This window comes from Nothoprocta perdicaria, unplaced genomic scaffold (genome assembly GCF_003342845.1).
Source record: "Nothoprocta perdicaria isolate Ctin4 unplaced genomic scaffold, notPer1 scaffold_23, whole genome shotgun sequence".
Lineage (NCBI taxonomy): Eukaryota > Metazoa > Chordata > Aves > Tinamiformes > Tinamidae > Nothoprocta > Nothoprocta perdicaria.
Window position 1 is genome coordinate 1,205,190 of NW_020455455.1, and position 14,461 is coordinate 1,219,650.

The 14,461-nt window shown below is 40.3% G+C and overlaps 1 protein-coding gene across 4 annotated transcripts in view; it reads right to left on the reverse strand.

Moving 5' to 3' along the window:
• Positions 1-14,461, reverse strand: part of CDK14 (cyclin dependent kinase 14) — a 283,282-nt gene that overhangs the window by 94,040 nt on the left and 174,781 nt on the right. For all 4 annotated transcript variants that reach the window (XM_026039394.1, XM_026039392.1, XM_026039390.1 and 1 more), the window contains exon 10: positions 247-310. In XM_026039394.1, coding sequence (XP_025895179.1) covers positions 247-310 — 64 coding nt within the window. The remainder of the gene's footprint in view (positions 1-246; positions 311-14,461) is intronic.

Below are 14,461 nucleotides of genomic sequence, written 5' to 3' on the forward strand. Positions count from 1 at the left end.
AAAAAAAAAAAAAAGAATACACACAGAGTGCATAAAAAGTGAGCTGTTTGAATAAGTGCATTGTGCAGAGCTTCCTGGATCATTTTCAAGCAGCACTGCAGAGGTTCATTAATAAATTAGGAGCTGCCAAAAATAACACAGGTTGTCTTCACAAGCCAGTTCCCAGCCTGCAGCCATGGTAATTAAATCTGTGCCCTGTGCTTCCAGGGAGAGGAGAATTTGGATGAACTTGGTACTTAGGCTTACCTGGTTTGAAATGGGGTAAAGAGTGGACACCAGGCCAGGTATCTTCATTTGGTGTTCCAAGGACCTGTGCACAAAAAGGAAAAAAAAAGAAAGAAAAGAAAAAGGAAAAAATATTATTTTAATAGAAAATACTTGACAATTCATAGCATATGCATAAAAACCACACTATTCCTTCAAGTAGCTCATTGCACGTTATGATCCGAACCTTAAATATGCTTACTTATGGCAGAAGGGCAAGGAGTGAAAGTGCTGAAAGGCCAAAGGATTGCCAGGGTCACAAAGCAAGATGCTGGTGGGGCCAGCAAAGCACATAAACAGGGCTCTGCTCCTGTCAGGAAATCAGATGGCCAATTTAACCCACACACAGTAAAGCTACTTTCCACTGACAAGTGTCACCTACTCGTACATCACAGAATGCTGATGCTCTCGGAGGCCAGATTTTTGAACTCAGAGATCACTTAGATCCTTGTAAGCTTACATAAGCTGAACAGACACCTAACAGATGTTAGGGCAGAAGATTTACTGCGATGGTGAAGGAGATGACCAAGAGCAGACCATGGACAAGAATATACAATGAACAATTTTATTTTAAATGGAGGTAGTACACAAAACCACAAAACTTTTAGAAAGGAACTGCATTGACTCCTGCATTATGTTTTGTTTCTATGAGGGTAGTTTCTTTCACACTATCACTCAGCAGCACAGTGCTTAACATTTCTCATGTGCATCTTATGCACACACAGAAAGGTCACCCCTCGGTGTCTTTGGCATGAGCAAGAAATAAATTGAGAGCTGCTATAATTAATTCTCCCAAAATTGTTCTTGCTTCAATAGACACAACGTCAACACTCGCTTTAAGTGAAGGTGTAAGGAGCACCTAAAATAGTAACTCCAGAAACAGACTTCTGAATGACTTGTGAAATTTGATATTTCAACATGGAGATCTTCCTTGTTACTAATTTTCAGGCTATTTCTAATATGAATGAAAAATCTAAGGATTGTTTTCAATATCTGTCATAAATTCAGGCCCTGTAATAAAAAGCTGATACYTTAAAGTGAAAACATTGCACACCAGTTTGATGTCAATTTTGCACTGCCCTAAATGTATAAAAGCCCCCTAACTCCTACCAGAACTGSAGGTTATGATTTGGATCTGGGCAGCTCAGGTCACAGTGACAGTGCACAGTCTTTTGCACCACGTACTAAACGGGCATCAAGTTAATTTTAAGTTGTTTGCTCCAATATGCAGAGATTTGTGCAAATTCAGTGCAGGTTGCACGAGTTATACTCTGTGTCATTGGAGCTGTGCCCTATTGTGTCTGCTGCCATAAATCTATGCAGTGAGAGCATTAAAGGAAGGCACTCGCGAGAACATAGGTGGCACTTGTTAAACTACTTAAGGTTCTGCTCTTGTCTACAAATTAAAGCKTCTTTATTACTATTATTAAACATTAATGTACTATTATTATTAAAGCTTGTTTTAACTAAAGCTGTGTCACAAAGRTGACAGCATTCAATCAGGCAGACAATAACTTCACGGGGTTATTTGGACATACAAGTTCGTTGATTTTATTCATAAATTTTACTTGCAAAACATTGCTTTCCAYATTGTGAAGCATGAGCTGATCAGCAGCTGAATAGCAAGGGCTGGGCCCTGTGACCCTGGTTCTTCTCAGTTCCAGTCTTTGTTCCATGACTGCTATTCGGGAGAACACAGGTGGGTGACCAAAGAACGAGGAGGTAAGTGACATCCTCACCCACTGTGTCCCCATCAGAGCATTCTGCTTTTGCAAGGAATTTGCAAATAACTCAACTTCTGCTTCAAGCAAACTTGTAGCAGGATGGTGTCATACACCTCCCACACCAGAGGAGGGAGCCCGTGCATCAAAAACAGAGAGTCTCACTGAAGGACTCCCAATTTGCATTAGAAAATAAGCTTGTCAACTTCTCAGCATATCTTCACAAATCAAAGGAAAATTGTCTCACGAAGCGGGATAAATAAAAGAAAATTAGGACATCCTTTTCAACTTGGTCTTTAATTGTTATTTTAGATGAGACAGAGGCAGCTAATGCACTGCAGAAGCTAGTCAACAAATAAAAAATAAAGCTAGTCAACAAATGTGAAACTTTCAGTGGAAAGTAGAACATTTATGAAATCAAGATAAGGTAGGAAATGTCTACCATTCTAAAGGGCACGAGGCAACACAAGCAAAAATCCAGACCCTATTTTGTAATGCACTGTACAAACAATATAAGCATCATCCTTCTACTATATAACTTAAAACATAAGCAATTCAGAAATATGTAACTATCAAAAAAAAAAAAAAAAAAAAGACATAACTCTGTGTTTAATAAGATGAAACAGTTCCTGGCCATAGGCGATTTGTAAGCATCACACTAAAAATGATGCTTTTAAGTAGCAGTAGGTCCCATTTTGGTGAAGTGGTATTAACCAATATAAAATTTTGATATCTTCAAGAAACAAAGTATGGAATTAATAATGATCCCAGTGGAGGAGAATCTGCCCCATTTTGGGGCTTACAAAAGAGAATGGAGGGACCAAAATGAAAACGAAGCTAGTGGAGAGAGTCTAACAGACTTCTGCTTTCGATCCTAAGCATTACATGAGCTTTGCAGTTTGAGTGGTTATCCAGRTCGAAACACTGGCAACACCTTGGCATTACAGGAAGGCACCTAATCCATCAGATGGGTGATCTTGCTCTAGCAATCCCTGGTTCTCCAGCCAAGTGCTGGAGAGCAAGTCTGCAGAAGAGGTGAATGCGAGACAACCATCAAGGGCTGTCCTTCCAACCTCAACTGCCCTTTCATGCTTCACCACTTACTTAAGTCCTAAATATGTCACCAAGAGCTCTGCTGCTTTTTAATTTCTAATTTTTTTGTGACTATTCAAAAACATGAACATAAACTACTGTCACAGCAATCAAAGCCCAGTTCAATGGGCTTTCCAAACAATGGAAAGAGGATTATTTATTTATTTATTTATTTATTTATTTATTTACCATGAGGGCTGTTTGAAAGAATAAGACAAACTTGAGATTGAATTTGCTTGCCAGTAAGGTGAACATTCAACTTGTATGTTTTGATGCTCTTTTTAATGGAATCACTGAGAAGTGTAATCTACAGCTTTCAAATTTGAAATGAATTCCAAGTCTGTCATCAGCAAAGTTGGTTACAGTTTCTGTATGTCAACCTCAAAGCCTACTGGGGTTTCACTCTTCCACACCACATACAGTGAAAACATGAGACACTGTGTGCCCATTTATTCCCTAACAAGATAAGATGACCTTAACTTCCCATTTGAAACTTGCTGTTCAAAATCAGGACCAGATTCTAATCTAGTTTGCATGGTGAGCATCTATTTATTTGAAAATAACAGATTCACAACACATCAGGGTACTGAGGTACCCTTACACTGCCAGTCGACCTTGTTGCAGTTTGGCAACCACAATCCACAGAAAGTTATGAAAGCAGAACCTGCGGTTCAAAATCTCCACAGAAAAGCAAGACAGCTGGCACAGGAAAGGCAATAAAATGTATTAAGCTCTATTGCATTGCCTTAAATATTTAAGTAAAAAAAAAAATGTTGCTTTCATTGTACCTCTCCTTTGCCCTTGAATGATTTTTACCCCATCATTCACCTATTTAACAGGCATCCCAGTGTCAAAGGAAATTATTATTTTGTGGTCAGCATTACGCCAATCTATCAACACAATTAGTCATGTCGTCCCGCATTCTGCTTAGAATGCAAAAACTCTCCTATTACTGCAATGTAATAAGGTCATTTTGGGTAACAGAGTGTCCAGAAAAAGTCAGCTGAACCTCCTGTGAGATGAACAGAAGTGCAAACCTCTCCTATCACAGCTCTTTTGCAAGTGCTGGCATACTTGGTAAAGAACAAGCATTTCTATTTGAACTATAGCTCTTAAATGTAAAAAGCAGCATATTTTAGAATATAGTCGAACCCTGGTTAGAAATAAAAATTCTCAAGCACAAAAGTGGTCTGCAGTTCAACAAGACAAAGAACTTGCACCTTGTGGTATTATGCAGAGTTGGTAACAAAGCAGAACAGAAAACAAGACCAGCATGCCAATGAGCTGCCTCTTCTGAGACAAAACGTAGGACTAAATAACATGCTGAATTTTCAAGTTTCTTCACCTTAGGTCAACTTGATGAATAAGCAAAGTTTAGTCAAAAAAAAAAAAAAAAAAACCCAAAACTCTCAGACTAAATTTTTTTTCTTAAATAAAAAGATGTCACTGGTGAAAAAGGCATTGAAAAGGTTATTTTTTATTTCCAAAATTATCAAGCTTTCTGTTCTGTTTTTCCCATTTGCTGGGTAAAACATATTGCATTTAGCGACTCCTTGGCTGTCATGCACCATGGGAGACTCTAGCTGTCTAAGGAAGTGACTTAATCAAGAGAACAAGAGAACGAGTGGAGCAGGAGCATTTCCATGTTAGCAATCTGTTACTTTCGAGTGAGGGTCAGCAGCTTCAGTTGTTTTCAGTCAAGAAAAATCTGCTATATTCTGCAAAAATCTACACTTCTCATTAAACTTCCAACTTAGCCAAACCCTAAGAGTCCTCTCCATTTCGGTGAAAGGAAAAGCAACTCACATTCCCCTCCTGAGGTTTTACCTTTTAGGTACATCTTGACCACATCATCTTCTCCGGTCAKTGACACTCCTGTGTTATCACCTGTGACGGATGTGCTCCTTCCCCAACTCAACCTGACTTTTCACACGCAACCCTATTCAGGTGACATTATCTGATCCTGGTAGTTGCCTCCCTGATTTCTTCCCCCACTCAGACATTAACCATCARTAACAGTCCTGATGGCTGCATCCTGATGGGGAGATAAGGCTAATTATGCATACATCAGCCAAAAGTCATTCTGAAATGCAAGACTGACTATAAGTCAATCATCGTATCCCATAAATATGGGGACAGGTCAAGAYCCCATTGAGCTCTCTCAAGGATACTCCTCAGGATTAAGAGATCTTTGCCACAACAAATTCGTAGTGACTATAGCACACTCTCTTTTTTTGAATGTGCAAACTTTACTGATGTAACTGTGCACAAAACCCCTTTGTCATAAACCATTCACCAGGTCTGGGACTAGGCTTGGACCCAGCTRCACCCAGACTCCTCAGAAGGAGCTTGGAAAGCAAAGGGGTCCAATCTGAACCTTGTGATTCAATGGGARGGTGTCCTTGGTAATTCTGTGTATTTCTTGCACCTCATGCAGTAAAAACAGGTGACCTTGCCATAGAATCTCCTGAAATCATTGCCCATATCAATAAAACCTATTACTACTTCTTTCACACGAGTGAAGTGCATTGCGTTACTCACCCCCACCACCACTCGTTCTGTGATACCACCTTGCAACGCCAGTGAGCAGAGACCTGAAGGGATCAGCCTAGCAGTTAGATCTGAAGGGATCTTCAGCTTAGCAGTTGTTCTGGGCATAACGGGTTAAAAAGGCTTCAGAAACTGTTTGTACATTATGCATGGTGACTCAGAGCCTGCTGACTGACAACTCTGCTTCCTTCTACTCTGCTGGGCATGATGGATGACAGCTGAGTGTCAAGTTTAATTCCCAAAAGATAGAGACACAAATGGAGTTGTCTCAATACCGGTATTTTCTTTACAGCAGGGGCTTAACAACTCTGTTTCTTTAAGGGACAGTAAATCTGTCAGCTTGTGTTATGCTTTTGCACACTCATTAGATACAAATTTTAAGTTCAGGAAGGTATTGGATGTTGCAGGTTTCTTACGGAGAGTGAAAAGACACCTCATTGCTCTCTAGCAAAACGGTCTATCAGTTAAGATGGCAACAATATATTTATTTGGACAGATGAAAATGAAGACCGTCTTCCTGTTCATTGTCCCTGAGATTTAAAACCTCTTTCCATTAAAAGTTTGACAAAAAATGCCATATATTCCCCTTAACAATAATCCATGTTAATTCTAAGTTAAAAGAACTGAAGTGAGATCCTATGATCAAGGCACAAAAGGCACAGTGGCAAAACAGTGTCCTGCTGAGAGCACCCTGGGCATTAATTCTTTTTTATAGACAAGGAGACAAAGTACAAATTTGGCAGTTTTGCTTTCTTTTTCCTAAGCTTTGTTAACCTGGCTGTTTAGGATGCAGTTCTCTAGAGAAAAGAATGCCTCCTCCTATAGGAAAGGACACTACAAGGCCTTCCTTGTTCTAAGGCTCAAAACTATTTTAGTACAAATGATTTTTATCATGTAGTTTTACTCTGCTCTCCGTTCCCCCTTTTTTTCCTTCTTCAGTCAGCCACCAAAAAGGCACTGGGAAAGTTTGATCTGTCAACGTCCTTAGCTGTTCAATTAGGTGAGAAAACAGAAAGGTCTATACTGTAGACAGGAGACGTGAGCTTAGCCAAGAGCAGTGGGAGAAAAGGCAGATAAAGATTGCACATTCCCCTCAAACTATTGAAAAAAATGCAACAATTGAGATAAACTACAAGTTAATATAAACTCTGAATATGCTGAGAGGAGAGGTGTTTTTAGCTCAGAAGTGAAAGGAGGTTTCCTTTGGGAGGGCTGCTGCACGCTGCAGTGGGAGGAAGCAGACGAAGTGTGAACCTGTCACTCCAGCTTTCCTAATCCCCTGTGCTTAGTTGTCTCCTTCAACCAGCAAACAATCTAACTGTCAGAATGRAAACATCCTAGACGTTAAACCAGACTTACACGTTTCCAACTTCTGCATCTAGGGCTACTGAAGCTATAAGACAGCTCAATAGGCTGAGGCTGATGCTTAATAAGAAGAGAAGAAACCCTGTAAGCTTTTATACACCTTGAAACGGTGGATAAGGAAAAGACAGGGAAGGAAGCTCATGCATCAGATTACAACTGCCCTCAACAGATTCATCTTCTCTCTTCCAAGAAGGCAAGTGAGCATTTCTGGCATGGTTGCTTCTAAGTGCTCAAATAAGCTTACAAAGCCAGAATCACTTCATTAAGGAAGGCGCTGTGCAAAGAAGCACCTGCTTCTTTGTGCTTCTTCGGCAGCGAGAGGTCTCTTCCTTACCATTTGGGAAGAAATGGAGCAATTTCTTTCATCGTGAACATGAAGCATCAGAGTAATTTTCTGCCAAAAGGAGTCCCTGCTCCCTGGTTTTGCTAGTTTACCTATCCTTTAAAATCTCCTCTGATTACAGAAAGGCATACATCCCACAACTCATATTTGCTATCCTCTGTTTTGTAAGGTGTTTGGAATAGGCCACCCAAACAGACACAATCCTCTCCTAAATATGCCCTCCAGAGATTTATTGCAAGTTCTTTTTTATTTACTTTTTTTTAACTGAAAAAAAATAAAAGGCAAAAACCTGTGGGAGACTTCTACAAAATGTACCTCTGCAAACCCTGCTGTGCTGGCTCAGCAGCTGGTTCATTGGAATTCCAGGTAGGTAGTAGACAGGTTTGAGAAACACTGAACATCAGAAAAGCAAGGCTGCCCTTGGCTCACAGCCATTTTTGAAGACCACAAAGCTGGCACTGCTGGTGCTCACACATTCCTGCTGGGTGTCACAATGTCCCATCTCACTGGCATGGGCTAAGATGCACTGTTCCATGGGGCAGGATATTTAAGAGTACACAGCTGTAACTCWAGGAGAAAGCTCACTTGAATAATGTATAAATCAAATTTATGTAATTTCTATGAATCATGACCAAAAAAACAGCAAAGAGAATATTTTTACTTGAAAAAAAGGACATTTCTTCACAACACCGCTGTTTAACTAGAACTATTTAAGCAAACCAGTGTATTTCTCATCAGATCCATTCCTGGCATGCATCACTAGCACCTCAGAATCCATCCCAAGGGTTTAGTTTTCACAGAAAGGCATCAAGGCTTTACCAGAGCAACATCCACGCTGGAGCAGCGAGACGTGCTGTACTTGGATACTGGAAACCCTTTGTCTCTGGCCTAGTGCCTGGGCACAGCACATCTGAGGAATGAGTGTATCTCATTATGACGGTGCCCCAGCGCTTGTCATTCCTTCTGCACAAGGAACAACATATGCACAGCACAATAGAACCTCRTTACGTGACAGAAATACATTCGCAGGGCAAGGGAAAGCTGTTGGACAAAGTCAGAATGTTACTGCTGGGATAAATGAGCTCGTAGTCTGGGGGAAAAAAAAGGCATTATCGAGAAAATCTGTTTCTCTCTTAAAATTCTGGGTAGGTAACATACACTGAGACCTATATTTTAAGCTGGTGCTCAGCACTACATAGCAGCACGATACTAGAATCAGATCGAATCATCCAGAAGTTTGCCAGCTTCTTAATTTGCCCACTAAGGTCTTGCTCTTGTAATAAGCTCAATTTTGAGTAGAATCACGCAGCCACATGGAGYCCAGGGAAGCAGCAGGTATTTTGTCAAGTTTTTTTAGCAGCCCTTTGTTCAATCTGCAGTGACGGAAGGCAGCCACTCAGGCTGCCATGTGACAAATGTACAGGTCCAGGTGTTCAAATATTTCTAAAACAGTGAGTGCATTAGTAATGAGCTCCAGTTGTGCTGGGTAGATGGGGAAGCTGTAAGTGCACTTTCCCTGGATGTCTGAATACCCTGCTGATTCCAGCACTGAACCTGACTAGAATTCGCAACCCAAATCACTTTACAGATCGTCAAACCCTATCACTGAAATCCATTTCAAGTGGCTCAGCTTTAAGTGTGCCTCCCACAGCAAACCACGGTGTCATGCTTGGTGTATTCAGCCTTCATCCTGAGCAACAGCATTTTGCTACTTAAAAAAAAAAAAAAAAAGCACGACTTTKTATACATTTGATTGCCCTTCTAGATCACACCAGAAGAACAGGCAAGTAGAATTAAAAATGAGAAGACTCTAAGCAGTATAGAAAGATTTTTTTCCCTTGACACAGCTCCAGCATATTGGCCACCCTTGAGCTCCATATGGTGCCAAGCTATGCATTGCAGTCTATTCCTTTAGGAGAAGGCATGTATGTATACCTCTCCAGGACCAGGAACTTCCAGCTTGTGGGATCACAAGCAAACTAATTTCTCAGGCTGGCAGATTTCCCTAGTTGGAACAAACAGCTTTCTTTGAGGTCTGGGCAATAAAGAGAAAAAATGAGCCATATCTATGGCATGGTTCATCAGCTCCTACACTCAGCCAACACACTCACCATGCAGCTGAAAAGGGCCTTTCCTAAAGGTATCCTGTATCAGGAATCAAGAAATGAAAGGAATCAGTATCACCAAACACCTTGTGGCTGAGATTAAAATGATTTCAGCCAATTAACGTTGTTTGCCATTAGGCAGCAATATGAAACTTATACCACTGTTGTTTTTATTTCAGCAGAAAAGCTTGCCATGTGATTCTGAGATGGTAATTTGACAATACTTGCTTGATGGAAAATTTGGGGAGGAGGGGGAATAGATGTCGGAAGTGGGTTTTGAAAGAAAGCCAAATTTTGAGATGATCAAAATTCCTGAGAATGGTATAAACTGTGGGATTTAACCATTTACTCATCAGTTGGCAGCTGCAGCTTTAACAGTCAGCTAGCAGGTGGCCTAAGACTTTTCATTTGCTTTTATTTAAATGAAGGTGCAAGCAGGTGTAGCTCAACAGGAAGAGGCAGCTGTACTCACAGCTTCAGTGAACTGATTTGTTTTTCTTGGACACTAGTGCACTTTGCCAATGACTTCTGAGCTCTCTCAAACTCCAGGCAAGAGAGATTAGGGTGTAACAGTCAACTATTCCCATTTAAAATTGCTCTAGCCTCCATGCAGGTCAGTTGCATCTACAGTTCTTTCTCTTGGTAGACTTGCTGTTGAGGAAAAGGGCACTGCTGAAAGGCACCTTTACCTTCTACTTGATGGTGAAGGAAACTGTGCAAGAGAAATATGAGGACTGCAGGGAATTTGTAGGACATATTGCTTACAGCTCTAAAAGGAATGCAGGGGGCTTGCACTGAAATTATAGACGACCAAAGTGGGAACGAACGAAAACTTCAAAAGAGCAGAGCTGCTGAACTTCTGCGCAACACGGTCAACTCTTTCTCAGAAAAAAAAAAGGGTACGGAGAAGAGAAATAAAGTCAGATATACAAACACAGAGAACTTGCATAGCTACATGATAAAGAGCCTCTGCATCAAAGAGCTCCAGTCAATACCGATGGAGAAGAAAAGAAAGAATGGAATTACAGTTAGTTTCCCCCTCATAGAGTAAATGTATGGTTTCAGACCAGATGCAAGAAAAATACAATGTATAATAACAGCAAATACATTTGCTCCTCAGCATTAGCTATGTTACTATTACGAGTGAAAAAAAAAGAAAAAACACATCAGAGACAAGTTTTAAAGATTTTGTGGTAGAAAGGGAGATATTATAGCAGTGAAACAAGGCTAACAACTTATTAGAGAGAGAAAAATCAATCACTCAACAGTGTAAGGCACAGTTGATCTCTCGGACTACAAGAGGAATGACAATTATCAACAGGATGTTATTATTAGCCCTGTTAAAAAGCTGCAAAAGCAACAATAACTTGAAAYCATCAGCAAGAACAGGGTGACAAAGCAAAAGTGTCTGTTCAATGCAGCAAAAGAAGYCACATTGAAAGTATTAGTAGTAAATGAATAACAAGCAAGAGAAGACTCGGATAAGAAACAGGTGTTTATTATCACTGTTCTGAGCTTTCAGCTGCATTCATGATCTGATAAACTTCATGGAATAGCATACTGCAGAGATTTCATAAAAAAATAAACACATAACACAAAGAAAAGAGGATTTGCCCTGGCTACAGCTGCTACCCTGCTTTGAACTGCTGAGCGGTTGATATGATAACGTGACCACCCTTCCCTTTCCATGAGAAAGGAGCAATATCGGGGCACTCCAACCGCTGGAGTCAGCAGCATAAGAAGGAAATTACTGGCCAAATTGCACAGCCATGAGATCAAAGCAGACTAAATTCCCAAATCCCCAGAATTTCAAACGTACAAATTATTGAAGACTCTTTTTAAGTAGTTAGGGCAATGTCTTTTACTTATGCAGAAATGAGATATATTAATAAATTTATTTTCTACAGAAATTTATTTAGGCAGAAATTAGATGAGAAATGAGGGATAATTAACAAATTGACAAAATCCTTAACTACTTTCCCTCTAATATTACTAAAAGGCCAATTTAGTAATATGAAATTTATGCAACTTTCCCTTCCCTTATGAGAGAATCACAACTACTAGCTCCTGTATTACATTCTGGATGTAAAGAATAACTTTCCAAAGACCATATGTTATATGATAAAATGTAGTTATTTTCTCAATTCTCTTTTGAAAAAGGGTTACAATACAACCACCAAGAGCTTCTTACTTCCTTTCATAAAACACCTATTGATGTACCTCCATGTTAGTAATTTTACATTGTTAATCTTTCTCGAAGGGAAATAAGCTAGCAGGAAACAGAACTAACAACAATGGTACAAGACATGATAAATTAAAGCATAATAACATCTCTCTTAAGGATGATTCCAAGTTTCTCCTAGAAGTGTTTGATGCTGATACTTGATGCYTTTGGGAAAGGCTGTTCAGCCATAGATTGAATGCACTGGTTGAAAGCAAGGGCTAATGAAAATCACAGCTTTCAGTAGCTTCATTAATAGTAAACCTAAGCTTTTCTACACACAGGAACACACTAACATTGCAAAAATGCATAAGATGTAACAGACACTGTTCTGCATTACGAGCTGAATATATTTTATTTCTAAAGAAAACTTACTGATTTATATTTCTGAGGGATGACTGCTGGAGAACAAYATTGCAGAGAAGGACCTAGGGTGGACAACAACTTGAGCATGAGCCAGCAACCTGCCCCTGTGGCAAAGAAGGCTGCATTAGTTAGAGCATTGCCAGCAGCTAGAGGAGGGTAATAATTCCCCTCTACTCAGCACTAGTGAGACTGCATCTGTGGTGCTGTGTCCAGGTCTGAGCTCTCTAGTCCAAAAAAGGCATGGACTGACTGCAGTGAGGCCACTGAAGGGCAGCAAAAGTGATTAAGCGGTGGGAGCACCTGTCAGACAAGGAGAGGCTGACAGAGCTGGGACTGTTCAGCCTGGAGAAGAGAAGGCTCAGAGGGGGACTTTATCAATGCTTACAGATATCTCATGGGGAGGTGTAATGAAGATGGAGCCAGACTCTTCTCAGTGTCCAGTGCCACGATAAGAAGCAATGAGCACAAACTGAAGTGCAGGAAATTGCATTTAAACATAAGAAAACACTTTTACTGTGAGGGTGGTCGAACTGGAATGGGCCACTCAGAGGGGCTGTGAAGGTATTTGAACGCCTCTGGAAATACTCAAAACCCAACTAAACACAGCCCAGAACCGCCTGCTCTACTCAACCTTGCTTTGAGCAGGTGTTGGATCAAATGATTTCCAACTTCTCCAAACTCTACTTCCAACCTCAACTCTTCTGTGAACCTGTAACGTTTCTGTGGTTAAGAATTCTTCTCCAACATCWATGTTCCTTGATCTCATGCCACCTCTGCACCCTTCTCACTTTCCGCTTCCTGTGCAATTCACAAAAGTAATGGCAAAACACAATGACATACAGAAACTATGTGACAGTATTTTAAAATTCATATGTAAAATTCAGAAAACAGCATGTAAAATTTTCAACATAGGTCAAATTAAATGCCTAAATTATTTAACCAGTGCCACTTAATGAACCAGAAAAGCAGCTGACCTAATCAAGATCGATTAAYGTTAGCTCTTGGATACTGAAACGATTAAGCTTATCCGAAGATTTGCATATAGTTTTTAGAAAGATATTGAGGATCAGCAGCTCATATAGTATCAGTGTTAAGCACATCCAATCTTGGCAAGTGCTCAGCATCTTGTTAAAATACTCTAAGGCACTGATTCAGGACATTTAAACAGGTATTAAAAATAATTTTTATTCAAATTAGTTTGATGTGCAAACTGTACTGCTGGCATGTGCATAGCTTCCACCAACTGRGCTGGAAGGGGGATGTTTCCCTGCGTTACAATATATATCAGAACGCAAACAGCTATAGGCTATTTCCAGTTCTTAGMCGGGCAGAAGAATTCAGCCACTAGTCTCAATCTTAGAAAATGTGCAAGCTTTTCTAAGAAACATTTTTCTTTTATTCWCATAACCTGTATCTAAAATCATCACCTAAAATTGTCTCACACTACCCAAAATTGTCTCACACTGATTTTTAGACCTTATCAACTTCCAGGATGTTTGAAATTAAATTACAGATAGTAAACAGCAATTTGGGCAGTCAAGATGCTCCCCGGAACACACATTTTTGGCACACAATGTGCAACTTGGATACAAGCAAAGCAGAAGAAAGGGAATTAAAAGTGTTTAATCCTTTACTTATGAAAGAGAAAGAAAAGATAATGTGTCCCTGCTTCAGCAGGAGGGCTGGACTAGACGATCTCTAGAGGTCCCTTCCAACCTTAAACATTCTGTGATTCTGTGATACTTGGTGACTGATCATGTAGTATCTTCCATGACAGGTCCAGCCAACATAGCAGAGCATGTTTACAAACAGGTCTGTATATTTACATTGCACAATATTATCCTACAGCGCAAGCTTTTGAGTAACAGACCAGCACTTTATTCCAGAACTGGCTTCAACTCCATTTATAATAGGCACAAACTGCACGTAGCTGCACCTTTGCTGAGTGTGTGCTGCAAGCACAAGCGCTGGAAATTCCAGCTCCTTTACACACTAGGACACAATCTGTGCAGAGAGATATAGAGATTTTACATGGGCATAATCTATTCCCTCTGTGACGAGGGCCAACAGGAACACAGCAGCTCAGTCCCAGCATTTTCTCTTTTTATTATTTCTTTTTATTTATTTATTTATTTTTAATARAAGTATTGCCTGCTCCCACATTCCTAAATGCCAGAAGCATGCCTGGAAGGGAAACAATGTTTCTTTATAATTACAGCCTATTTATCATTCAGCAACTGCAATATGGCAGATCCTAAAGAAACATTCCAATTCCAGGGAAAGCTCAGGAGCCATTGTTTTCCACCGAACCGTGGCTTAATTTGTTTTCTTTTCCTGATAGCCAATTACTCTTCCCGCTTTGCACCGCGGAGCTGATAATGAGCCGAGGTCTGGCAGCCGCAGCCCTACTCAGGGCCACGCTCAAGCACGGGGC